Here is a 27,313-nt window from a genome sequence, read left to right on the forward strand (position 1 = left end):
CTGAAAAATAGGCACAACTGATACAAATTTCTACATCAATGTCATGGAACAAGGGGCCTATGACATTACCTTATTATGACTGCCTCATTTAATTATGCCTGCTCAAAAACGGGCAGGGTCCCTGCTATCAGCTCCAAAGGACAGCAGAAAATTGGGCGGATGCAAAAGTAGAGTGGAAACTGACACAATGGAATATCCTCCTTCCACCTGACCATCATCCAAAATACTGATGGAAAGTCGCTGGAAATATATGCTGAAGGTGAGATACCAATGGGCAAAGTGCAACTGAAAAATTAGACCTGACCATGACTTCAGAAAAAGAGAAAACTGGAGGGGAAAAAATAAGATCCCTCCTATCAGCAACTGGTAAAAGCAAAAAACATTTTCAATGTTAAATAAAAGTAACTGTAGAAAATGGAATTACAGGATTTAGATTGATTGCTTTTAAACCGCATTACTATACCATTTAAGCCAGTAAGCTTCTTGTCAGTTTCATTTCCCATTCTCTTAAATTCTGAATTAATGTCTCATCTCTCTATGCTTAATTAAATGGTGGCTATTACCGCAGTTTGCACTGAGCTTGCAGGCCTCAGCCAGACAGGCAGTTGTGGTGCTAACTCTGGCCCCAATGTCCTTGAGCGAGGGAGAGCAAAGATTAATCCAGCTGTATGGCCTACTCCTGCTCCCATTTCTTATGTTCTAAGTTTCCTGATTGCCATCCACTGATGTCTTCTGGGAAATAAATGTGTAGAAGGATTGGTTGAAGCCAGGATGGACTTGGCTGCAATGTCTTTCACCATAGAATTGTCTGGAGCAATGGAAGATGGCAGGATCCCCAAAGACACATTGTACAGCGAGCTCGCCACTGGTATCAGACCCACCGGCCGTCCATGTCTCCGTTATAAAGACGTCTGCAAACGCGACATGAAATCGTGTGACATTGATCACAAGTCGTGGGAGTCAGTTGCCAGCATTCGCCAGAGCTGGCGGGCAGCCATAAAGACAGGGCTAAATTGTGGCGAGTCGAAGAGACTTAGTAGTTGGCAGGAAAAAAGACAGAGGCGCAAGGGGAGAGCCAACTGTGCAACAGCCCCAACAAACAAATTTCTCTGCAGCACCTGTGGAAGAGCCTGTCACTCCAGAATTGGCCTTTATAGCCACTCCAGGCGCTGCTTCACAAACCACTGACCACCTCCAGGCGCGTATCCATTGTCTCTCGAGATAAGGAGGCCCAAAAGAATTCACTATCTAGGCTTGCATATTAAGAACAGCCAATTGTGTCTAAATTACTGTGCATGTACCTCCTCTACAGTGCAGAACACTTTGTATCTCTTTCTATCATTTTGGAATTTGTTGACTTCTACTTCTCTGTTAAAATAGTTGCTGGATTTCAACCTTTTTTTTCTTTTTCTTCTCTCTCTTTGTCTTCTTGGGACTGTTGTGAAGATGTATCAGAGGCTGCTGGCATGTTCAGAACCATGTCCTGTAGAAGGTGGCAGATTCAGACTAGGAGAGGAGAAAATGAGAGGGGAAGAATAAATGCTCTCAGATTGCAGTGTAAATAAGTGCTTGTTTTAGCTTCATTATTTTTCTGTCACTATATTGCTTATACCTTGCACTGTTTATCATGCTTGAGTGATCTCTCCAGCTTTTTATTTGCTTCCATTCCAAAGTTGTTCAGCTCCACACATCTTCCTTTAGGATAAGTGAACTAATGTTGGAACTGATAATTATGCTTATTTTCAGGTTTTTTATTCATTCATGGGATGTGGGTGTCGCTGGCCAGGCCAGCATTTATTGCTCATCCCTAATTGCCCTTGAGAAGGTGATGGTGAGCTGCCTTCTTGAACCGCTGCAGTCCATGTGGGGTAGGTACACCCACAGCGCTGTTAGGAAGGGATTTCCAGGATTTTGACCCAGCGACAGTGAAGGAACGGCGATACAGTTCCAAGTCAGGATGGTGTGTGACTTGGAGGGGAACTTGCAGGTGGTGGTGTTCCCATGTATGTGCTGCCCTTGTCCTTCTAGTTGGTAGAGGTCGTGGGTTTGGAAGGTGCTGTCTAAGGAGCCTTGGTGCATTGCATCTTGTAAATGATGCACACTGCTGCCACTGTACGTCGGTGGTGGAGGGAGTAAATGTTTGTAGATGGGATTCCAATCAAGTGGGCTGCCACGGTATTTATATGGCTACTCCAGTTCAGTTTCTGGTCAATGTGCTGAGTACCTTCTTAGTATCTTAGAAACACATTCCGATGAAGTGATGCCAATGTGAGATCATAGTCAGGTGCCACTGTCCCTTCTGCATTCCTGCTTAATCACCTTAAAGTAATTTCCTTTTTACTTTTCCCCAGTGTTATGTCTTTCCCAGTATTACTTAGTAGCCTCAATTTTAAAAATGCTCATCTCTGTTTTCAAATTCTTCCATGGCCTTGCTCCTCCCTATCTCTGTAACCTCCTGCAGCCCTATAACCCTCTGAGATTTCTGCACTCCTCTAATTCTGACCACCTACACATTTTCATTGATCTTCGTCACTCCACCATTAGTGACCGTGATTTCAGCCACCTAGGCCCTAAGCTCTGGAAGTGTCTCCCTAAACCTCTCTACCTCTCTTTCCTCCTTTTATGCTGTTGCTTAAAACCTGCCCCTTTAAGCAAGCTTTGGGTCACTTGACCTAATATCTACCATTGTGGCTCAGTGTCACATCTTATGTGATAATGCTCCTCTGAAGCACCATGAGATGTTTTGCTATGTTTTTGAAGGTGCTGTATAAATGCAAATTGTCATTTATAAGGTTAACCAGAACAATTCAGCACGTGCTCAGAAAATAAGGAGGGGAAAACTGCAGGTAGGGATCAAGAGTGGATATCTACCAACTAATTTCACAAATGCGCAGCCAATATGTTTGCTGTATTTCAGTAGCATCGGTTTTTGGAAAACTCTTAGAACCCATAATTCAAGATCAAAATACAGATGCAAGAGAGTCAATCCTAGGACAGTGAGCATTGATTTATCAAAGGTAAATTGTGTTTGACAAATTTAATTGAGTTCTTCGCTGCACTGACTGGTTAGAGTGGAAATGTAACTGATGTATTGCATATGGATTTTCAGAAAGTGCTCAATAAGATGTTTCACAAGAAATGTGTTAGAAAAATTCAGGGATATGGTATAAAAGAAAATGTAGCAGCATGGATAGAAAGTTGATTGATGGGCAGTGTTTAGGATAAATGGTTGTTGATCAGTCTGAAGAATTGGAATTGTTCTACCTCAATGAACAGTTCTTGGTCCAATTTTGTTCTTGAAACAAATAAATTTTGGAACAGGGAACAAAATCTCAAAATTCACTTACGGCATGGAATTAAGAGTGTTGGCAAACAGTGAGGAGGAAAGCAGGAAGACAGGTGGCAGATGCAAATTAATGTGGATAAATGTGAGGCAATTCATTTTGGAAGAGGGAAAAACAAGTAATGTGAGCAAATACTTAATGTTAAGACACTGATGAGTGTGCATGAACAGTGAGACCTGTGGGCTGAAATACATTGGCTGGAATTTTACACTCCCTTGGAGCGGCCTGGGAGGTGGGGGTGCAGGGGTGCTGTTCCCATTGCCTACTCGCCTCCACTGCTGTTTTACCAGCGGCAGGGAAGATGGCAAATGGCCTGCCCACCCCAGACCAATTGAGGCCCTTAAGTTGCCAATTCATTGCCACTTATAAGCCTCCTCCCATTGCCGCTGGTATCTTACCAGTGACAGACGGGCACTTCGTCATCTGAGCAGGTTGCCCAGTATTACCTGGCGGCCGTCTTGTGGGCTGGAGGTGGGGGAGGGCCCTCCTGATAGGGCACCCTTTGCCCCATGGAGGGCTCCCCCCCCCCACTACCGAATTGCTGAAACTACCCCCCGCCCTGCAGTCCAACCCCAACTCTGCTTGTCGGGGCCCAACCAATTGTCCACCTTAAGGCCCAAACTCCACTTAGCTTCCTGAAGGACGACTTCCATCGTTTGTCTTCTTGCTGGGTGCAGTCCCGACAGTGGCCACCGTTCCTGGTGGTGTTGCTTGGCCTGAGGAGCTGCTGGTCCTCTGATTGGCCGGCAACTCTTGGAGGTGGGATTTCCTGCCTCAGAGGGGCAGATGCCCTGGCCAAGGCCAGGTAGGGGCCTGGGCCACGTAAAATTGCTTTGTGACTTCCAGGCCTGGCGGAGGTGTCTCTCCCCTGACTTTTCAGCTGGTGGGCAGGGTCACTGCCTCAACATAACATTTCGGCCATCATTTCTTGAAAGTGTAAGTGCAGGTAGATGAAGGCCAACAAAAAGTTTTGTAAATAGGAGTACATTGATAAATAAATAATAAATTTACAACAAACAGTAGTTAGGCCACAGTGAGAGTACTGTGTGCAGTTTTGAGCGACCTATTATAAAAGGGCATTAAAACCGCAAAGGGAGTCCAGCGTAGATTCACCAGGATGATGCCAGGAATAAGAAATTATAGTCAAAGGGAAATGCTTCAAATTCTGCGACTATTTCCACAGTAGCAGTGAAGGCTAATAGATTTAATAGAGATTTTATTAAAGTAGGAATGGTTTTGGTAGAGCGAATAGGGAAAGACTATTTCCTGTGCAGAAAATATTGAAAATTCAAAGAATGTTAGTCAGCGTATGAACCAGTAAGTATCCTCCTTGGCGGTTAGTGGAAGGGACAGAAGTGTTAAGTCTGGTCTCTGTGGTGTTGGGTTTTGCCTCCTTGGAGGGTAGTGGAAGGGACAGAAGTGTTAAGTCAGGTGTCTGTGGTGTTAGGTTTACACAAGATAGCACCCTTAGCAATGTAAGATTAGAACCAATTCAACTGTCCAACCTGATAATCCAAAGTCTCAACTAGGCACGACTGTGGCACAAAAGGAAACTATTGATGACTGACTAGCCAGCCTGGCTAATTTTTGGGACCTGGGGGAGTAAACCTGCATGAAGAGATGGGACCCTTCCCCTCAGTTGCGCTGCCAAGGCAATACCCTAACAATTAGGGCGATCCTAGCAGACAAAGCAGCAGCGAGTTTGCCAGTCCTTTGTACTTTTAGTTGATTGATATCAATCAAGCAAGTGTGTTGTGTGCTTTTGAGGAATATGTGTGCACTCCATGCTGGATAAACAGAAATGATCTAATAAAAACTTCTAACAGAAACAGGTTTCCAGCATCCATAGTATTTTGCTTTTGCCAAAACAATCTTTCTTGTTTTCGAAAGGGAAGGGCAGGGGGGTAAATATGCAGGAATTTGAAAGTCAAATTTAGATAGGTATATGGATAAAGGAGAATGATGGGGTATAGATTAAATGATGGGGTATAGATTAAATGATGGGGTATAGATTAAGTTGTCCTTGACAGAGGACAAAGGATCGGCACAACATCGTGGGCCGAAGGGCCTGTTCTGTGCTGTATTTTTCTATGTTCTATGTTCTAAAAAAGGAAATCTGATGTAGTTCCAAAATGGAAGGGAATACAGATTGACACTGACTGATAATCAATCAGAAAATGAGGCAGAAAGGAAAATCTGAAGACTGTGAAGTCAGTCTTCATACAGTAGACTGAATCCTGGGGAAAACCGAGATTCCTGGCAGGATTTTCCCTGAGGGCTTTGGGACCCTTATGCCAAGGTCAAATGGGAGTCAGAATTGTGCATTGTGTGGCGAACCTGGCAGTAATTTTCCCCGAATTGGCTAATTAATAGTCAGAGGACGGGCTTGCTGTCCAATTAAAGACAGCAGGCAGGCTTTCGAAGCTGGAGGGCCAATAAGGCGCTGAAGAATAAACACTGATGAAGCAGCAGGATGCCTTCTCGGGAAAGTGAGAAAGAAGGCGTTCCAAGATGGAGACGCCCTCTCTCCAACTTTAAAAGTTAAAACGAAAAAAATACCCTTTGCAGCTGGGCCACCATTGTGGAGGGGAAACCCCATCCAGCATCTACCCATGTCCATGCTCACCTCCATCAGTGCCTAAAGATTCGGCCCTCTATTTCTGAGATTTGCTTTGAGCATGGTTGGAACAATGTTGGAAACCACAGGGTGGCCTGTGGCTGAAGCTGAAGCCAGGCTGGTGGGGAAGGCCTCAAAGCCTGCCTGGAACGCGAGACCCCGGTCTGCCACTGGGAGGCCGCCTCCAGGAAGCTACATTGTTCCCCGAAGTCTCCGGGGACCTGGAGGCTGACTGGAAAATTCCAGTCAGTCTCTGACAGTAGGCCTTAATAGGCCTTTAACATGCTGCTGGGAAAATTGCCCGGGGGCGAGATCGTGCCGGGAAGTTGGCATGCCAGCCAGTTGTGCGAATTTCCACACCCGCCCACATCCATGCTCACCTTGATCGGAGCCTAAAAATTCAGCCTTCTGTTTCTGAGATTTGCTTTGAGCATGGTCGGAACAATGTTGGAAACCAAAGATCGTCTGAATAGTCATTCTTTGTGTTTAAGTTTTAATAGCAAGTGGTTGTGAACAACATCCCAGCAACTGCTCTCCTCTTCTCACCTGGTGTTCACGCAGGCACTTTTGCAGCAGATATCATTGGCTTGCAATTGAGATTGGGATCCCTAGCCAGCTTTATGTTTTTCTCTAGCTGGACTTGCATTCTAATTACTGTCACTGAGATCAGTCAATTCAGCATAGATTGTTAACCAAATGGGGAGCCTTCTGCTCTATATACTCTGCTGTTACAGATCACTCCTATAATCCCTTTTTCCATCTTATCTTCTGCTTGTACAGTCCAGTAACTACTTATACAATAGTGCAACCTTAACAATAGAATTCCTTTGTGAGCTGGATTGGATATCATATATTTCATGCTTATTCTTACATGCAGTTCCCCAATCTTTCTGAAGGTGAACTGGATAGTGCAGTGAGGCAAGGCTGGATGCAAATCACTGAGCTGCAACGTTTCATAGACAGCAAATGAACGTTCCAGTAACTGATGTTAGCAAATCTCACCTTGATTCAATTAAAAATATATATAAACTGTCTCTGGAAATAATAAAACATATTTGAGATATGGCACACTATTTCTTCAGTAACCTCACTTGTTTTTTTCTTGTCAGCTGTTTGATTCTTAACTGGAAAAAGATGAGCAAGTATCTCTTCACTGGGCCCAACTGTTTTTCCAGACCGAGCTGGCTAATTGCCCATGTGCCCCTTGTCATTTTTTCAATGTGTTCCGAGCCAATGTGAGGAAAATTCTGCATTTTTCCCCTAAGATTCAGCTGTAAACCTGTCAATGAAATGGCCTACTTAAAATATAATTATGTAGAAATTATAACAGAAAATGGCCATTCAATCCAGCCATGATGTTTATTCTCCACATAAGCAGTAGCTTTAATTATTAGTACATGTCATGTTCCCATATCCCTTTATTTCCCCTTTCCTTCAACAACATATTTATCTTACTCTTAAAATATTGACATGGTCACTGCTTGATTGTAAAGAGCAAGAGAACATAAAGAGCTTTTGTTTTTTGCATAGGGACCATGCATTCTTTTATGCCTGCAATGAATTTGAGCCCCTTTCAAGGTCTGATTTTAAACAGCACCATTTTCCTGCAGTTGGAAAAGAATCAAGTAACTCAAGAATTAATAGTTTGGTGATGCTGAGCTTGTGTTTTAATGGCCTACTGTTACGATCAGGTCAGAAAGGTGTCTAGGGGTCCCTTTTAGCCTTCACCTTGTCTTATTGTAATAGGGTTTTGTTTTTTCACGCACTGTGTTTTGAGCTTCCCCTTGGTGAATCCTTGTTCACCGCTTTCCAATTATAAGGCAAAGAAATTAGTATAAGCAGGCCTTCTTGGGTTTAAAGAAGGATAGTGAAATTTATTAAAACTTAAACTCTAATTTGGTTAACACCTATGGATACATGCCGCGCCCCAATGCTAGGATTCATATGCAATACGCACATGCAGTTGGAGACATGAAAAGAGCAGAAGAAAAATAGTGGAGAGGTTTGAGGCAATCTCTGAAGAGGAGTTTTTTTTACTGTGCTTCGAGCTTGTTGTAGGTAGTGTTGCTTTTCGCTGGGACCCAGTATTCTTAAACCTTGTTCACTGTAGAAATGTGCATTTCATTAAAAGGTTTGAGAGAAATAAAAGATACAGAAAGAAAAACCATGCATTTCTCTCATTCATTTCCATTCATTCAGCAATCTTAACGCCGATTAGAATTGTCTTTTCTGGGTGCCAGTGCTGCTTTAATTTCCCCTGTTTTGGCATCCCAGTAGCCTTGTGGTTCTTTGGGGAAGCTTTTCTTCAGTTTGCCCATTGTCATGACTGCCTAGGGTTTTATTGCTGCTGAGGTCATTTTTTTTCCCCCCAGGAGAGTTAGTAGTTGGCAGGTCTTTCCTGAACTCTCTCTGTGTTTTGCTGCGTCATGCAAAGGCTTTTGCCTTCAGGGGATGGGTGGTTCCCTTTTCCTCTGACTGTGAGGGGAAGATTCTTTGTTTATCTCCCCTTTGTTCTCTGGGACACTCCTGCCTGCAGGTAGTTGTGAAGACTTGACTGCACTCTCCTGTGGCACTTCGACTAGGTGAGGCATCACCCTCACAGTTTTGGTGCCCCCTAGAGGTCTTCCTTTGACTCTGTCAGTTCCTTTAAATGCTGTCAGCAACCCTGGTGAGGTGCTTCTCGAGTCTGCATTTACATAGGAGGATGTGGGTTCTAACTTTTTACATTTTTCAGTGGCTGACCAGACAGTAGGGGCTTCCATCCAGGATTCCTCCCGGACTTCCTTTAACCTGCTCTCTTGGTCAATTTTTCCCCTTCTCTTTCTAAACTTTTGCTAGTCGTGTGTCTGCCTGTCCCCTTTTGTTCTCGGCTGGGGTCCCTTATAGTTCACTAGTCCTGTGCTGGAGGGTTCTCCTAACACCGGTACAGGACTTAGGGGTGCAGGTTTCACTGTAGGTTGGGGTTTCCCCTCAACCTGGCACATTTGGCAACTCCTGCAGTACTCCACCACATCTTTGTGGCGTTTTGGCCAGACAAACAACTGTCTTATGCGGGCTTTGGTCTTTTGTACAACGGCATTTACAGCCACTGTAGTCTCTTGGGCCCTTCTTAATATTTTTTCCCAGTACCTCTGCGGCACCACTAACTGGTGAACTCCTGTCCACTCCTTTCCCTCAGGTCTCTGAGAGGAGCTCCATTTCCTCATCAGGACTTCATTCTTTAAATAGCAACATTCAGGGACTCCATCTGTTTCACTTTCAGATGGGGCAGCCTGTGCGTCCTCTTGCAATACTGGGTCGGCTCGCTGAGTGTCAGCTAGGGAAAATCTATTTAATTCATTCCCTGGGTCTCCTGACTTTCCAGAGTAAATCTCAGATAGACAGACCTCATGGGCATTCAGGGAACCGTATCCTCCACTGCCTTGTCTCTCTGACATTCTGCGGTCTTTCTTTCACTACTGGGGGAGCTATCACCTGGTAACAAGGAATAAACCTCATGGGCTTTTCCAATTAACGTGCTTTGTATTTAAAGAGACCAGGTCTCAGCTGGCCATTTTAGCTGCCTTGCCAGTTTCTCAAAAGACACAAAACATCCTTCCACATCTTTCTCATTGAATTTTGGAAGGAATTAATTTCAGCAATTTTGTACCCAGCCCTGAATTCTGCTCCTCCATATTGTCCATGGTTTCACTAGGGTTACTCTGTCATCCCCTCGTTAATTCAAGCCGCTTCAACTCTCTTTCTTCGTATTCTTTCTGGAATATTCTTTCTCTCTCTCTTTCTCCTGCCTTTCTCTTTCCTTCTGCTGTCTTTCTGTTTCTTCACGTTCCTTTGGATCCAAAATTGGCTTCATGGCAGGAGGCAGAGAGTGATGGTCGAGGGTTTTTATTGCGAGTGGAATCCTTTGACCAGTGGTGTACCGCAGGGATCAGTGCTGGGACCCTTGCTGTTTGTAGTGTACGTTAATGATTTAGACGAGAATATAGGAAGGATCATCAGTGAGTTCGCATATGACACTAAAATTGGTGGTGTCATAAATAGTGAGGAGGAAAACCTTAGATTACAGGACAATATAGATGGACTGGTAAGATGGGCGGAGCTGTGGCAAATGGAATTTAATCCTGAAAAATGTGAGGTGATGCATTTTGGGAGGACTAACAAGGCAAGGGAATATACAGTGGATGGTAGGACCCTAGGAAGTGCAGAAGGTCAGAGGGACCTTAGTGTATTTTTTTTAATTCATTCATGGGATGTGGGCGTCACTGGCTCTGCCAGTATTTATTGCCCATCCCTAATTGCCCTTGAGAAGGTGGTGGTGAGCTGCCTTCTTGAACCGCTGCAGTCCATTTGGGGTAGGTAGACCCACAGTGCTGTTAGGAAGGGAGTTCCAGGATTTTGACCCAGCAACAGTGAAGGAATGGCGATATAGTTCCAAGTCAGGATGGTGTGTGACTTGGAGGGGAACTTGCAGGTGGTGGTGTTCCCATGTATTTGCTGCCCTTGTCCTTCTAGTTGGTAGAGGTCGCGGGTTTGGAAGGTGCTGTCTAAGGAGCCTTGGTGCATTGCTGCAGTGCATCTTGTAGATGGTACACACTGCTGCTACTGTGCATCGGTGGTGGAGGGAGTGAATGTTTGTAGATGGGGTGCCAATCAAGCAGGCTGCTTTGTCCTGATGGTGTCAAGATTCTTGAGTGTTGTTGGAGCTGCACCCATCCAGGCACACTCAAGAAGCTTGACACCATCCAGGACAAAGCAGCCCGCTTGATTGGCACACCATCTGCAAACATTCACTCCCTACACCACCGACGCACAGTAGCAGCAGTGTGTACCATCTACAAGATGCACTGCAGCAATGCACCAAGGCTCCTTAGACAGCACCTTCCAAACCTGCAACCTCTACCAACGAGAAGGACAAGTACTTGTCCATAGATCACTGAAGGCAGCAGCACAGGTAGATAAGGTGGTTAGGAAGGCATATGGGATACTTGCCTTTATTAGCCGAGGCATCGAATATAAGAGCAGGGAGGTTATGATGGAGCTGTATAAAATGCTAGTTAGGCCACAGCTGGAGTACTGTGTACAGTCTGGGTACCACACTATAGGAAGGATGTGATTGCACTGGAGAGGGTGCAGAGGAGATTCACCAGGATGTTGCCTGGGCTGGAGCATTTCAGCTATGTCGAGAGACTGAAAAGGCTAGGGTTGTTTTCCTTCGAGCAGAGAAGGCTGAGGGGCGATATGATTCAGGTGTGCAAAATTATGAGGGGCATTGATAGGTTAGATAGGAAGAAACTTTTTCCCTTAGCGGAGGGCCAATAACCAGGGGGCATAGATTTAAGGTAAGATGCAGGAGGTTTAGAGGGGATTTGAGGAAAATATTTTCACCCAGAGGGTGGTTGGAATCTGGAACGCACTGCCAGAAGAGGTGGTAGAGGCAGGAGCACTCACAACATTTAAGAAGTATTTAGATGAGCACTTGATACACCATAGCCTACAAGGCTACGGGCCAAGTGCTGGAAAATGGGATTAGAATATTTAGGTGCTTGATGGCCGAAGGGCTTGTTTCTATGCTGTATGACTCTATGACTCCTTCTAAAAGGCTCTCTCTTTCTCCCTCTTCTGCCTCTCTCTCTCTTTTTCCTGTGTCTCCCTTTCTCTTTCTCTTTCCTAGTCTTCTAATTCAAGTTTCCTTTGTTCCAATTGTATCTTTGCTGGCAGTACCCTGTCTGGGTCTACTTCTAACGCTGCTTCTGCTTCTTCAGATTCAAGGGAAAATTGGTTGGCCACTAGCCTTAGGAGTTCAGACCTCCTAGTCTTGCCACGTACAGTGATCCCGCACTGCTCAGCCATTTTTCTCAATTCCTCCGTAGACAGTGCTCTTAACTTTTCCCAAGTTACTTCACCCTGGTTTGGAGAGCTACTCGCTTCAGTTGCAGACATGTTAATATTCAATTGCACACAACACAAGAAAACCTGTATTAATCTTGCTCTTTTTTGATTGGGAACAATTTGGCTTCCTACTTCCAATTTCTCTCATTTGTCTGTGGGTAAAATTCAAGACGCTAACAACGAAATTTCTGTTACGAGCAGGTGAGAAAGGTGTGTAGGGGTCCCTTTTAGCCTTCACCTGTTCTTATTGTAACAGGGTTTTGGTTTTTAACGCTGTGTTTTGAGCTCCCCCTTGGTGAATCCTTCTTCACCACTTTCCAATTATAAGGCAAAGAAATGAGCACAAACAGGCCTTCTTAGGTTTAAAGATGAAAAGTGAAATTTATTAAAACTTAAACGTAAACTCTAATTTGGTTAATGCCTATGGACATATGCCGTGCCCCACGCTAGCATGCATATGCGATACGCACATGAAAATAGAGACAGAAAAGAGCAGAAGAAAAATAGTGGAGAGGTTTGAGGTAATCTCTGAAGAGGGGTTCTTTTACTGTGCTTCGAGCTCGCTGTTTAGTCCTTGATTGTAGGTAATTCTTGCTTTTCTTTGGGGCCCAGTATTCTTCTTAAACCTTGTTCACTGTCGGAGACTTTTCCCTCTTGGGGTTCATGTGTCTTCAATGTTTTCCGAAGCTGGTGAGAGCGAGATGAGAGCAGACAGGACAGAGACCTTTTCCAATTCAGGAGCAAAGAGCTTTCTGAGTTCAAATTCTCTCTGGCAAGTTCAAATTCAAAAAACTCCAACAGCCAATTAGTCATGTGACTAAACTGGTCTGACCAGGTCTATTTGTGTATTGGGGGAGCAGGGACTGGTTCCTTTGTTCCAACATTATCTGCTAGTTTGCAAAAAATGTCGTTCCTGTGAGGGGCCTGGCAGTTCCTTGTGATATGCCCTCTTTTCTTCTCAGCAACAATTTTAAGTTTAATGTCCATGTGGCAAAATTAAGGTGCCTCATTCCTCGCAGGTGGGGGCCTGCATGATGCCTACAATCAAGGAAGGAAGGATTATAGATGTTCCTCTGTTCTGAAGTTTTGTGGAAGACTAAGTGTAGGGGGCTGTGCAATGAGTCTTAATTTCAACAGTCGGAACGCAGGAAGTGAAAAAATTATGTAAGGTGGCATCCGCGGACATTAGAGGGAGGTTCAGAGGAGTGCTGGCCACAGTAATATGAATAAAACAGAGAAAGAAGAAAGGTTATGAGAAAGAATGAGAAGTTGCATACTATAGGTGAAAAAATGCTTAATCTTTACTCTATTATACTGTTCCATCAATACAAGCCCATTCTCCTAAAATTCCCACAACATATTCCACTGTTAAATCATAGGATATGTTGCCAAAGTTACAGGCTTCTCAAATTTATCTTTTCTGTTCTGTCTTCCAGATATTACCAGGTGCGTACAGCACTGAAAATCCCACCCCGAGTTCCTCACAGGCTGACAGCAACGCTGACAGGACCCACAGGTAAGAAAACAGAATGCAGAATGCTGAGCTGGTATTGGAGATTTATTGTCTCGTATCAGAGGCTGCCTTGCAAGTAACACGGCCATAAATTTATTGAGAACTTTCTCTGCGACAGAATGTTCTGGATTTTACCCCCAGATGTTTAGATATAATTTCAAACAATCCCTGCAATATTCTCTACCCTTCTATTGTAACTTCTGATTGATACTGGGGTCCAGTGCCACAATTGCTGGGGCACCCTCTGGCCCTTGCCTGAATGGCTGTTCTTTGTGTGTGCTTTCATAGTGATTGTCAGGAAGCTATTCACCCCTATCCTCATCTGATGCCTATGCATGTGCACTGTCACTGGACAGTGTTCAAGAGCAGGAACCATAGTCTGAGGTGGCTGAGCTCAATTGTAGCATTACAACTGATATCCTAGCTGAGCTGAGCTAACGCAGCACAGATCTGTTTTCCTTCCGAGCTGTCAGTCACTCTCCAGGATGCAGTTAGGACCACAGTTTGCAGTCAGTGTATTGCATTGGTCTGGCCACCAGCAAGCCTGCGCAGCAGATGTTGCAGTAAACAAGGGTTTGTTTTATGTCAGAAAGCATCTGGAATCCATCCTTGATCAATCCCAGTGCACAGTATGGAGTCACAAACTGTTGTAACTTCAGCAAGGTGCAGAATGTTCTGGCACATACATAATGAATTAAAAGTTAAGGCTAGCAGGTGGAAGACAGAGCAAATGCATCATTTGACGGCAGTTGAACCTGAAGCAAGCATTTGTAATTCAGAGGACATTTTTGTCATTAGTTGAGCTGGGAGGATCAGGTTTTTAAATTCCAACCAAACCACGCAAAAATCTTTGAATACTTTTAATTCGGCTTTACGAAGTGTTGCTGATATGCATTGAACCTGCCACGATTGTCCTGTGACATCCTCCTGCAGTGACTTGATAGCTGCTGACAGCCAGCTGTTAGAATAATTTAGTGACAGGAAACATTACAAGTGTTTACCAGTAACCTGCTGCATAAGAGAGCAACATTACGGAACAGACAGAAGAACAAATGTAATGCTGTCACATTGAGAGTGTTTTTTCTAAAAATAAACAGTAAGGAATGGAGAAGAGAAACAACTTGGTAACTGGATTTGTGAGATATTTATATAGAATTATATACAATATACAGCACAGAAACAGACTATTTGGCCAGCACTTATTATGCTCCAGTCGAGCATCCTCCCATCCTTCCTCATCTAACTCTATCAGCAAATCTGACAATTCTCTTCTCCCTTGTATACTTACCTAGCTAGATGCATCTATACTATTCCCCTCAACTATTGGCTGTATTAGCAAGTTTCAAATTTTCACGGCTCTCTGGGTAAGTGGTTTCTTTTGAATTCCCCATTTGATATCTTGTTGACTATTTATTTAGATGGCCTCTAGCTTTGCTTTTCCCCACAAGCAGAAACATTCATTCGGAGTTTGGACTGATGGTTTAAGTTATACTGCAGTCTACAAATATGCACCCTTGTAGCCACAAGAGAACTCTGTACATGTGACCTTGTGCCATTGCTCAGACCTCTGCTCCATCTGTTAAATTTCATGTGATTTGTTAGTGGGGGTGTAAGTATCCAATTTCTCAAAAAAATTGAAAACTCTGCTGCAGTTTCCTCATATATCAAGCTTGATTCCAGCTGGGGTAATAGTCCATATTATGTTATTTCGTAATTTGTTCATGGCAAGTTCAGGATCTATTTCCCATCCATAATTGCCCTTGGGAAGGTGATGGTGAGCAGCCTTCTTGAACCGCTATAGTCCATGTGCTGCAGTTACACCCACAGTGCTGTTAGGTAGGAAGTTCCAGGATTTTGAAGGAATGGTGATATAGTTCCAAGTCAGGATGGCGTGTGACTTGGATGAGAACTTGCAGGTGGTGGCATACCCAATCGCCTGCTGTCCTTGTCCTTCGAGGTTGCAGAGGTTGTGGGTTTAGAAGATGCTGTTGAAGACTTGGTGAGCTACTGCAGTGCATCTTGTCGATGGTATACAATGCTGCCACTATGCACTTGTGATGGAAGGAGTGCATTTTAAGTGTGAGGATGGGATGCCGATCAAGCGGGCTGCTTTGTTTTGAATGGTGATGAGCTTCTTAAGTGTTTTTGGAGCTGCACTTATCGAGGCAAGTGGAAAGTATTGCATCACACACCTGATGTGTACCTTGTAGATGGTGGTAAGGCTTTGTGGAGTCAGGAGGTGCGTTATTAGCTGCAGAATTCCCAGCCTCTGACCGTCTCTTGTAGTTGTTGTATTTGTTGGCTGGCTAGTTAAATTTCTGGTGAATGATGACCCTGAGAATGTTGATGGTGGGGAATTTGGCGATGGTATTGCCTTTGAATGTCAAGGGGTGATGGTTAGATTAGTTAGGTTGGAGATGATCATTATCTGGGTTTTCATTGTACATAAATCAAAAAAGTCAGAATGCAGGTACAGCAGGTAATTAGGAAGGCAAATGTAATGTTGGCCTTTATTGCAAGGTGGATGGAAGTAGGGAGGTCTTGCTACAACTGTAAGGGCATTGGTGAGACCACACTGAGAGTACTGCATGCAGTTTTGGTCTCCTTATATAAGGAGAGATATACCTGCATTGGAAGCAGTTCAGAGATGATTCACTAGGCTGTTTACTGGGATGGGGGATTTGACTTATGAAGAAAGGTTGAGTAGGTTGAGCCTATACGCATTGGAATTCAGAAGATTGAGATGTGATCTTATTGAAATCTATAAGATTCTTAAGGAGCTTGACAGGGTCGATGCTGAGAGGAGGTTTCCACTCATGGGGGAATTTAGAACTTTTTTTTATTCAATCGTTCATGGGATGCAGGCATCGCTGGCGAGGCCAGCATTTATTGCCCATCCCTAATTGCCCTTGAAAAGGTTGTGGTGAGCTGCTTTCTTGAACTGCTGCAATCCATGTGGGGTAGGTACACCCACAGTGCTGTTAGGAAGGGAGTTCCAGGCTTTTGACCCAGCAACAGTGAAGGAACGGCGATATAGTTCCACATCAGGATGATGTGTGACTTGGAGGGGAACTTGCAGCAGGTGGTGTTCCCATGCATCTGCTGTCCTTGTCCTTCTAGGTGCTAGAGGTCGTGGGTTTGGAAGGTGCTGTCTAAGGAGCCTTGGTGCTTTGCTGCAGTGCATCTTGTAGATTGTACACACTGCTGCCACTGTGCATTGGTGGTGGAGGGAGTGAATATTTGTGGATGGGATGCCAATCAAGCAGGGTGCTTTGTCCTGGATGGTGTCGAGCTTCTTGAGTGTTGTTGGAGCTGCATCCATCCAGGCAAGTGGAGAGTATTACCATCCCACTCCTGACTTGTGCCTTATGGATGGTGGACAGGCATTGGGGAGTCAGGAGGTGAGTTACTTGCCGCAGGGTTCCTAGCCTCTGACCTGCTCTTGTAACCACTGTATTTATATGGCTACTCCAGTTCAGTTTCTGGTTAATGGTGACTCCCAGGATGTTGATAGTGGGGGATTCAGCAATTGTAATGCCATTGAATGTCAATGAGAGATGGTTAGATTCTCTCTTGTTGCTGATGGCACTTGTGTGGCGCAGGTGTTACTTGTCACTTATCTGCCCAAGCCTGGATATTGTTGAGGTCTTGCTGCATTTCTACACGCTTCAGTATCTGAGGAGTCGCAAATGGTGCTGAACATTGTGCAATCATCAGTGAACATTCCCACTTTTGACCTTACGATTGAAGGAAGGGCATTGATGAAACAGCTGAAGATGGTTGGGACACTACCTTGAGGAATTCCTGTCGTGATGTCCTGGAGCTGAGATGATTGACCTCCAACAACCACAGCCATCTTCCTTTGCGCTAGGTATGACTCCAACCAGCAGAGTTTTCCCCCTGATTCATGTTGACTCCAGTTTTGCTAGAGCTGCTTGATGCCATACTCAGTCAAATACTGCCTTGATGTCAAGGGCAGTCACTCACACCTCACCTCTTGAGTTCAGCTCTTTTGTCCACGTTTGAACCCAGGCTGTGATGAGGTCAGGAGCCGAATGGCCCTACCGGAACCCAAACTGAGCATCAGTAAGTAGGTTGATGCTAAGCAAGTGCCGCTTGATAACACTGTCAATGACAACTTCCATCACTTTACTGATGATTGAGAGTAGACTGATGGGGTGTGGATTGGCCGAGTTGGACTTGTCCTGCTTTTTGTGCACAGGACATAACTGTGCAATTTTCCACATTTCTGGGTAGATGCCAGGTTCGTGGCTGCACTGAAATGGCTTGGCTAGAGGTGCGGCATGTTCTGGAGCAGACGTCTTCAGTACCATTGCCGGAATGTTGTCAGGGCCCATAACCTTTGCAGTATCCAGTGTCTTCAGTCATTTCTTGATATCATCGAATCATTGAATTGGCTGAAGACTGGCATCTGTGATGCTGGGGACTTCAGGAGGAGACCGAGTTGGATCATCAACTGAGCACTTCTGGCTGAAGATTGTTGCAAATGCGTCAGCCTTATCTTTTGCACTGATGTGCTGGACTCCCCCCTCATTGAGGATGGGGATATTTGTGGAGCCCCTCCTTCAGTAAGTTGTTTAATTGTGCATCACCATTCATGACTGGTGTTGGCAGGACTGCAGAGCTGAGATCTGATCCATTGGTTATGGGATCGCTTAGCCCTGTCTATCGCATGCTGCTTGCGCTGTTTGGCACACAAGTAGTCCTGGGTTGTAGCTTCACCAGGTTTACACCTCACTTTGAGGCTTGCCTGGTGCTGCTCCTGGCATGCCCTCCTGAACTCTTCATTGAACCAGGGTTGGTCCCCTGGCTTGATGGTAATGGTAGCATGGGGGATATGCTGGACCATGAGGTTACAGATTGTGGTTGAGTACAATTCTGCTGCTGCTGATGGACCACAGCACTTCATGGATGCCCAGTTTTGCATTGCTAGATCTGTTCGAAATATATCCCATTTAGCATGGTACTAGTGCCACACAACACGATGGAGGGTATCCTCAATGTGAAGATGGGACTTTGTCTCCACAAGGACTGTGCGATGGTAACTCCTACCAATTCTGTCATGGACAAATGCATTTGCGGCAGGCAGATTGGTGAGGACGAAGTGAAGTACATTTTTCCCTCTTGCTGGTTCCCTCACCATCTGCCACAGATCCAGTCTAGCCGCTATGTCCTTTAGCACTAGGCCGCTCAGTCTGTAGTGGTGCTACCGAGACACTCTTGCTGATGGACATTTGCGCCCTTGCCACCCTCAGTGCTTCCTCCAAGTGCTGTCCAACATGGAGGAGTACTGATTCACCAGCTGAGGGAGGGCAGTAGGTGGTAATCAGTAGGAGGTTACCTTGCCCATGTTTGACCTGATGCCATGAGACTTCATGGGGTCTGGAGTCGATGTTGAGGACTCACAGGGCATCACCCTCCCGACTGTATACCACTGTGCCACCACCTGTGGCGTGTCTGTCCTGCCGGTGGAACAGGATAAACCTAGGGATGGTGATGGCAGTGTTTGGGACATTGTCAGGTATGATTCGGTAAGTATGACTATGTCAGGCTGTTGCTTGACTAGTCAGTGAGACAGATCTCCCAACTTTCGCTCAAGCCCCCAGATGTTAGGAAGGATGACTTTGCATGGTCAACAGGGCTGGATTTTCCATTGTTGTTTCTGGTGCCTAGATTGATGCCGGGTGGTCAGTCCTTATTGACTTAGTAGCCATTAGATACAAATGACTGGCTTGCTAGGCCATTTCAGAGGGCATTTAAGAGTGAACCACATTGCTGTGTGTCTGGAGTCACATGTAGGCTAGACCAGTTAAGGACAACAGATGTCCTTCCCTACAGGACGTTAGTGAAGCAGAAGCGTTTTTACAACAATCAACAATGGTTTCATGGCCATCATTAGATTAGCTTTTTAATTCCTGATTTTTATTAATTAAATTCAAATTCCACCTTCTGTCGTGGAGCAATACCTTGGGTATTTGGGTTACTAGTCCAGTGACAATACCACTACGCCACCGCACAAGTTCAAATTAAGGTGTCTCCCATTTAAAATGGAGGTGAGGAGGAATTTCTTCTCTCAGCAGGTCATTAGTGTTTGAAATTCTTTTCGCCAGCGAACAGTGGAGGCTGAATCATAGAATATATTCAAGGTCGAGTTAGACAGATTTTTGATTGACCAAGGGAATAAAGGATTATGGGGATCAAACAGGAAAGTGGAATTAAAGCCACAATCAGGTCAGCCATGATCTTATTGAATTGCGGAGCAGGATCAAGGGGCTGAATGTCCTACTCTTGCCCCTATTTCTTATGTTCTTGTCTGGCATGAATGTTACTTGCTACTTATCAATCTAATGAATGTTGTCCAGATCTCCCTGCATGTGGGCAAGAACTGCTTCATTATCTGAGAAATTGTGAATGGAACCGTACATTGTGCAATCATCAACGACCATCCCCACTTTTGATCTCATGATGCAGCGGAAGATTGTTGGGCCGAGGACACTGCCATGAGGAACTCCTGCAGTGATGTCCTGGGGCTGAGATGATTGGCCTCCAGCAACCATAGTCACCTTCCTCTGTGCTAGGTATGTCTCTAGCCAGTGGAGAGTTTTCCTTATTTCACATTGACTTAGTTTTAGTGTGAAAGGAATTGAGGGAGCAGAGTTCTTGAGGTGCGCTCAGGAGAACTTTTTTTGGCCAGCATGTAGCAAGTGCAACAAGAGAGAGCACAGTTTTAGACTTAGTTTTAGGAAATGAAGCTGAGTAGGTGGAAGGAGTGGCAGTGGGAGAGCATTTTGGTGGGAGCGATCATAATTCAGTCAGTTTTCACATAATTATGAAAAATTACAGAGCTAGAACAGGTGTGAGAGTTTTCAATTGGGGCAAGGCCAATTTTAATAAACTGAGGAGTGATTTGGGAAGAGGGAAGATACAAAGGATTCAGAGTAAACATGTTCCCACAAAGAAAAAGAGTGAGATGCCCAAATCTAGAGCCCCATGGATGTCAAAGAGCCAACAGGGTAAGATAAGGCAGAAAAGGAAAGCTTATGTCCGACACCGAGAACCCAATACTACAGAAAGCCGAGTGGAGTATAGAAAGTGGAGGGGTGAAATCAAAAAGGAAATTAGGAAAGCAAAGAGAGGGCATGAAAGAATATTGGTAAGCAAAATCAAGGTGAACCCAAAAATGTTTTATCAATATGTTAAGAGTAAAAGGATTACAAAGGAGAGAGTAGGACCCATAAAAGACCAAAAAGGTAACCTATGTGTAGGGATAGAAGATGTTGGCATGCTTCTTAATGAATGCTTTGCGTCTGTCTTCACAAAAGAGGGGGACAGTGCAGATATTGGAGTTAAGGAGGAACAGTGTGAAGTATTAGATGTGATAAACATCGGGAGAAAGGAAGTATTAATGGGATTAACATCCTTGAAAGTTGATAAATCACTAGGGCCAGATGAAACGTACCCGAGGCTGTTGAAAGAAGCAAGAGAGGAAATAGCAGAAGGTCGGACCATCATTTTCCAGTCCTCATTGAATACAGGTGTGGTGGCGGAGGATTGGTGAACTGCTAATGTTGTACCTTTGTTTAAGAAGAGAATGAAGAATATCCCGAATAATTACAGGCCAGTCAGTCTAACATCAGTAGTGGGCAAAATATTGGAATCTTTCCTGAGAGACAGGATAAACTGTCACTTAGAAAGGCACAGGTTAATCAAGGATAGTCAGCATGGATTTGTTAAGGGAAGATCTTGTTTGATCAACTTGATCGAATTTTTTGAAGAAGTAACAAGGAAGATAGTTGAGGGTAGTGCAGTTGATGTGGTCTACATGGATTTTTGCAAAGCTTTTGACAAGGTCCCACATAGCAGACTGGTTAAAAAAATAAAATCCCATGGGATCCAGGGAAATGCAGCAAGGTGGATACAAAATTGACAGGAAACAAAGGCTAATTGTTGATAGTTGTTTTAGCGACTGGAGGGCTGTTTCCAGTGGCGTTCTGCAGGGCTCAGTACTGGGTCCCCTGCTTTTTGTGGTGTATTTTAACGATTTGGATGTAAATGTAGGGGGCATGATCAAGAAGTTTGCAGACGACACAAAAATTGGCTGTGTGGTAGACAGCGAGGAGGATAGCTGTAGGCTGTAGGAAAATATTGATGGTCTGGTCAGATGGGCAGATAAGTGGCAAATGGAATTCAACCTGAAGAAATGTGAGGTGATGCTTTTGGGGAGGTCAAACAAGGCAAAGGAATACACGATTAATGGGAAAATACTGAGAAGTGTAGAGGAAGTAAAGGACCTTCGAGTGAATGTCCACAGATCCCTGAAGGTAGCAGGACAGGTCGATAAGTTGGTTAAGAGGGCATACAGAATCCTTTCCTTTATTAGGTGAGGTATAGAATATAAGAGCAGGGAGGTTATGCTGGAACTGTATAACTCATTGGTTTGGCCACAACATGAGTACTGTGCAGTTCTGCTCACCTCTTTACAGCAAGGATGTAATTGCATTAGAGAGGGTACAGAGGAGATTTACGAGGATGTGCCAGGACTGGAAAAATGCAGCTATGAGGAAAGGTTGGCTAGGTTGGGGTTGTTCTCCTTGGAAAAGAGAAGGCTGAGGGTAGATCTGATTGAAAAGTACAACATTTTGAGGGGCCTGGATAGAGTGGAGGTGAAGGGTCTATACACCTTAGCAGAGAGGTGAGTGACGAGGAGGCATAGATTTGAAGTGATTGGTAGAAAAATTAGAGTGGAGTTGAGGAAAATCGTTTTCACCCAGAGGGTGGTGGGGGTCTGGAACTCACTGTCTGAAAGGGTAGTTGAGGCAGAAACCCTCAACTCATTCAAAAGGAGTCTGGATATGCAACTCAAGTGCTGTAATTTGCAGGGCTACAGACCAGATGCTGGAAGGTGGGATTAGAATGGGTGGATCATTTTTCGGCCAGCATAGACACGATGGGCCAAGTGGCCTCTTTCTGTACCTTAAACTTTTTATGATTCTATGACTTCAATTTTGCTCAGGCTCTTTGATGCCACACTCAGTCAAATGCTGCCTTGATGTCAAGGGCAATCACTCTTACATCACCTCTGGACGTCATCTCTTGGTGGTGGGTAATGGGCAGCAAATTAAAGACAAATAGGTGATCAACTGTGCAAGCACAATATTTAGTATTATTGCTGGTCCTGTGAATTATACACTGTAACTGTTTACCTAAACAGCTTGCTTTACCCCTTGGAAATCAGGTGTGATGGAGAAGCTTGTTGCTTTGAAGTTAGACTTGAACAAAATTTTTAAACATTTTTCTGGAAGCATTTTGATTTGCATAAAGGCTGTAGGGCCTTCTGTGCTTTGCATATAATTTTGCTTTTGCCAAATTACATCCATGACGTGTTTCGCTTGCACTATTGTTGCTGCAGTTGTGGATGGTGTTGCTGCAATAATGGGAAAAATTAGGTGAAGTGTTATTACGCAAAGTTGTTAAAACATGGAAACAGTGGTGGAAGCAGAACCCAAAAAAGCTTTGAAAAGGGAATTGAATGGATATTTGGTAAAAAGGGAGGGGAATGAGACTAAGTGAATAGTTCTCTGAGAACTGGCATAGTCATGATGGACTAACTCGCTTCCTCCTATACAATAACATTCTATGACTGCTGATAGTGCCCCCTATAGCCAGCTGCCAGGAGTTGGTGACCAGATTGTGTGGAACAGGGATCTTTGCCTTTTTGCTTCTGAGGCCCCCATCTTGTGTTATAAAAATGTTACAGGCCTCTCTGTAACCCAAATGAAGTATTTTTTCTGTATGGATATTGTTCAGACAGTTAAATATATATATATTTATTATTTTTGTTTTACTTACCTGATGGGATTTTGTTGCTTTCCAGTTCGCGGCTCTGGTGATGGGTGCAGTGACGTGTTTCAGCTGTGACTGCCTTGTTATGCCATGTAGCGCACAATGTATTATTCTGCTATCCAAAGTTAAAATGGAGCAGACAACTTAGCCACTGTCTTCCCACCCTGAGGTATCCGACAACAAAGTTAAACTGCAGGCCACAAGAGCACCTCTCTGAAGCTACAAGGTCCTTCTTTAAATATGCAGATGATGTCATCAGGGCCTGACTGAAATATTAATCTGAGGTTTGAGGGAAGAAACAGTGGTAGCTTTCCCACCTGGTTTAACCTGCAGAAGCTGATCAAGGACCGGAAGAGACCCAAAAAAATTACATATTTTTGGGGTTTCCTTGTGGGCCAGGAAGACCCCCTGGCCCAAGCTTCCCTTCCTCCCACAACACATCAGGCCCATCAGGGCCTGACTGCAGTATTAATCTGAGGCTTGAAGAAAGAAGCAGTAGTACACCATAAGCGTACCTGAGAGTTTAATTGTTATTTGGTAGGTGAAGCTTGCCAGTTAGGAGGTATGTGTAAATTCCTAGTTCAAGGCTAGAACAAGACAGCGTGAAATGACTGCTTATCTTTTGCTTTTCCTAATATTAACTTTTTTACTCTTTGAAGCATCTCATTACCAGTGAGACAGATGCTCTCAAACCTTTATTCTAGATAGATGGAGCACGCACATTAGTAGGGACTGAAGGTGAAACAGTAAACAGACAATAAAGAAAACTCTCTGCATTCATAGTGTCCTAAATATTATATGAATGACAACACAACTGGACCTGTACTTATCTTGAAATTGAGTAGTTTGAATATCAACATACAATAATGTTAGTGTGAATTTTATTTTGTATGATATTTTAATGGGAGATGGGATGAATGGGTGTGTGAGGTAAGCTCATGTTAAGGCTGCTAAAGACTAGGAGAGATTTCAACTCCTGGGTCTTATTTCCATCATGCACATCGAACTCTTGCCTGAACTTGGCAGGAATCACTGCCTGGCTGGTGGGTGACAGCATGAATTTGGGCAGCAGTCAGCAATTGTGGTTGTGGGAGGAAGGGAAGCTTGGGCCAGGGGCTCATCCTGGCCCACTAAAAATATGTAATTTATTTGGGCCTCTTCTGGTCCTTGATCAGCTTCTGCAGGTTAGGCCAGGTGGAAAAGCTACCACTGCTTCTTCCCTCAAGCCTCAGATTAATATTGTAGTCAGGCCCTGATGATATCATCTGCATATTTAAAAAAGGACCTTGCCAGCTCTTGTCGCCTGCAATTTAACTTTGTAGTCGGCTACCTCAGGGTGGGAAGACAGTGGGTAAGTTGTCTGCTCCATTTTAACTGTGCAGGTTAAAATTCCTCCAGAAGTGTTCATTGTTTTTTAACGAGGCCTTGTTCAAAAACTACTTATTCAACGAGATGACCTCTGCTCTGACAAATCATGGGTCTGGAAACAATTAATAACATCGATAATGCTGATGGTTTTATTTTAGAAACCATGAAGACAGTCCTTGCGGGCCGAGCTCATGTTAGCAGGGGGTTGCACACTGTAACAAATGGAATAAGACTTTTGCTCCAGCCTGCGCCAGGGGAAGCCTCCAAATTAGATTCACTCACTGCAGTGCTGATGGTGAAGCATGCTGTCACTCATTTGATGTTGTGCAATACTGGAGCTGAATGATTAGCAGCAGCAGCAAACACTGTGCTTATAAAATCCAAAGCCTGCTGTCCAAATCACAGATGTTGACTCACTAGGAGACATGTTATGGGTAAACATGAGACGCAGCCAGCTCTCATGTTGAGAAAACTTCTAACAGTTCTTCTCCTATTTTTTTCTGGATTACAATGAGGAGAAAGATTTGACTTTCAACACTGTTTTTCTTTGCATTGATTTCTATGTAAATTAAATTATCATAATCTGTATAGGCAACGTTCAGCCCCCCTACCACTGCCCCCCACACCCGGGTTTTTGTATGGAGTCCTGCTCACCTAATCCACAGGTTTTCACTGTAGACGTACTATATCAATTGATTTCTGTTCCTCTGTTATCAGACTTTTGTATATTATGCATTTGTTTAGGCAAATTGTTCATTGGGGCAAAGAATCAGAATCATAAATTAATCATTTGAATTAAGAGGGCTAAAAGGGGTCATGAAATATCTTTAGCAAACAGGGTTAAGGAAAATCCCAAAGCCTTTTATTCATATATAAGGAGCAAGAGGGTAACTAGAGAAAGGATTGGCCCACTCAAGGACAAAGGAGGAAAGTTATGCGTGGAGTCAGAGAAAATGGGTGAGATTGTAAACGAGTACTTTGCATCGGTATTCACCGAGGAGAGGGACATGAAGGATGTTGAGGTTAGGAACAGATGTTTGATTACTCTAGGTCCAGTCGGCATAAGGAGGGAGGAAGTGTTGGGTATTCTAAAAGGCATAAAGGTCGACAAGTCCCCAGGTCCGGATGGGATCTATCCCAGGTTACTGTGGGAAGCGAGAGAGGAAATAGCTGGGGCCTTAACAGATATCTTTGCAGCAATCTTAAACATGGGTGAGGTCCCGGAGGACTGGAGAATTGCTAATGTTGTCCCCTTGTTTAAGAAGGGTAGCAGGGATAATCCAGGTAATTATAGACCAGTGAGCCTGACGTCAGTGGTAGGAAAGCTGCTGGAGAAGTTACTGAGGGATAGGATCTATTCCCATTTGGAAGAAAATGGGCTTATCAGTGATAGGCAACATGGTTTTGTGCAGGGAAGGTCACGTCTTACCAACTTAATAGAATTCTTTGAGGAAGTTACAAAGTTGATTGATGAGGGAAGGGCTGTAGATGTCATATACATGGACTTCAGTAAGGCGTTTGATAAGGTTCCCCATGGTAGGCTGATGGAGAAAGTGAAGGTGCATGGGGTCCAAGGTGTACTAGCTAGATGGATAAAGAACTGGCCGGGCAACAGGAGACAGAGAGTAGCAGTGGAAGGGAGTTTCTCAAAATGGAGACGTGTGACCAGTGGTGTTCCACAGGGATCCGTGCTGGGACCACTGTTGTTTGTGATATACATAAATGATTTGGAGGAAAGTATAGGTGGTCTGATTAGCAAGTTTGCAGACGACACTAAGATTGGTGGAGTAGCAGATAGTGAAGGGGACTGTCAGAGAATACAGCAGAATATAGATAGACTGGAGAGTTGGGCAGAGAAATGGCAGATGGAGTTCAATCAGGGCAAATACGAGGTGATGCATTTTGGAAGATCCAATTCAAGAGTGAACTATACAGTAAATGGAAAAGTCCTGGGGAAAATTGATGTACAGAGAGATTTGGGTGTTCAGGTCCATTGTTCCCTGAAGGTGGCAACGCAGGTCAATAGAGTGGTCAAGAAGGCATACGGCATGCTTTCCTTCATCGGACGGGGTATTGAGTACAAGAGTTGGCAGGTCATGTTATAGTTGTATAAGACTTCGGTTTGGCCACATTTGGAATACTGCGTGCAGTTCTGGTCGCCACATTACCAAAAGGATGTGGATGCTTTGGAGAGGGTGCAGAGGAGGTTCACCAGGATGTTGCCTGGTATGGAGGGCGCTAGCTATGAAGAGAGGTTGAGTAGATTAGGATTATTTTCATTAGAAAGACGGAGGTTGAGGGGGGACCTGATTGAGGTGTACAAAATCATGAGAGGTATAGACAGGCTGGATAGCAAGAAGCTTTTTCCCAGATTGGGGGATTCAATTACTAGGGGTCACGAGTTCAAAGTGAAAGGGGAAAAGTTTAGGGGGGATATGCGTGGGAAGTTCTTTACGCAGAGGGTGGTGGGTGCCTGGAACGCGTTGCCTGCGGAGGTGGTAGACGCGGGCACGATAGCGTCTTTTAAGATGTATCTAGACAGATACATGAATGGGCAGGATGTAAAGAGATACAGACCCTTAGAAAATAGGCGTCATGTTTAGATAGAGGATCTGGATCGGCGCAGGCTTGGAGGGCCGAAGGGCCTGTTCCTGTGCTGTAATTTTCTTTGTTCTTTGTTCTCTTTGTATAAAGCCCCTCATCAAGGATGATAAATCC

General features: G+C 44.4%; 1 protein-coding gene across 3 annotated transcripts in view; it reads left to right on the plus strand.

The window, feature by feature from the left end:
* The window catches only part of fam135b (family with sequence similarity 135 member B), a 548,259-nt gene that overhangs the window by 194,927 nt on the left and 326,019 nt on the right, over window positions 1-27,313 (plus strand). For all 3 annotated transcript variants that reach the window (XM_068031369.1, XM_068031370.1, XM_068031371.1), the window contains one exon: window positions 13,287-13,366. In XM_068031369.1, the coding sequence (XP_067887470.1) occupies window positions 13,287-13,366 (80 nt within the window). The remainder of the gene's footprint in view (window positions 1-13,286; window positions 13,367-27,313) is intronic.

The sequence above is a fragment of the Heterodontus francisci genome, chromosome 5 (assembly GCF_036365525.1).
Source record: "Heterodontus francisci isolate sHetFra1 chromosome 5, sHetFra1.hap1, whole genome shotgun sequence".
Lineage (NCBI taxonomy): Eukaryota > Metazoa > Chordata > Chondrichthyes > Heterodontiformes > Heterodontidae > Heterodontus > Heterodontus francisci.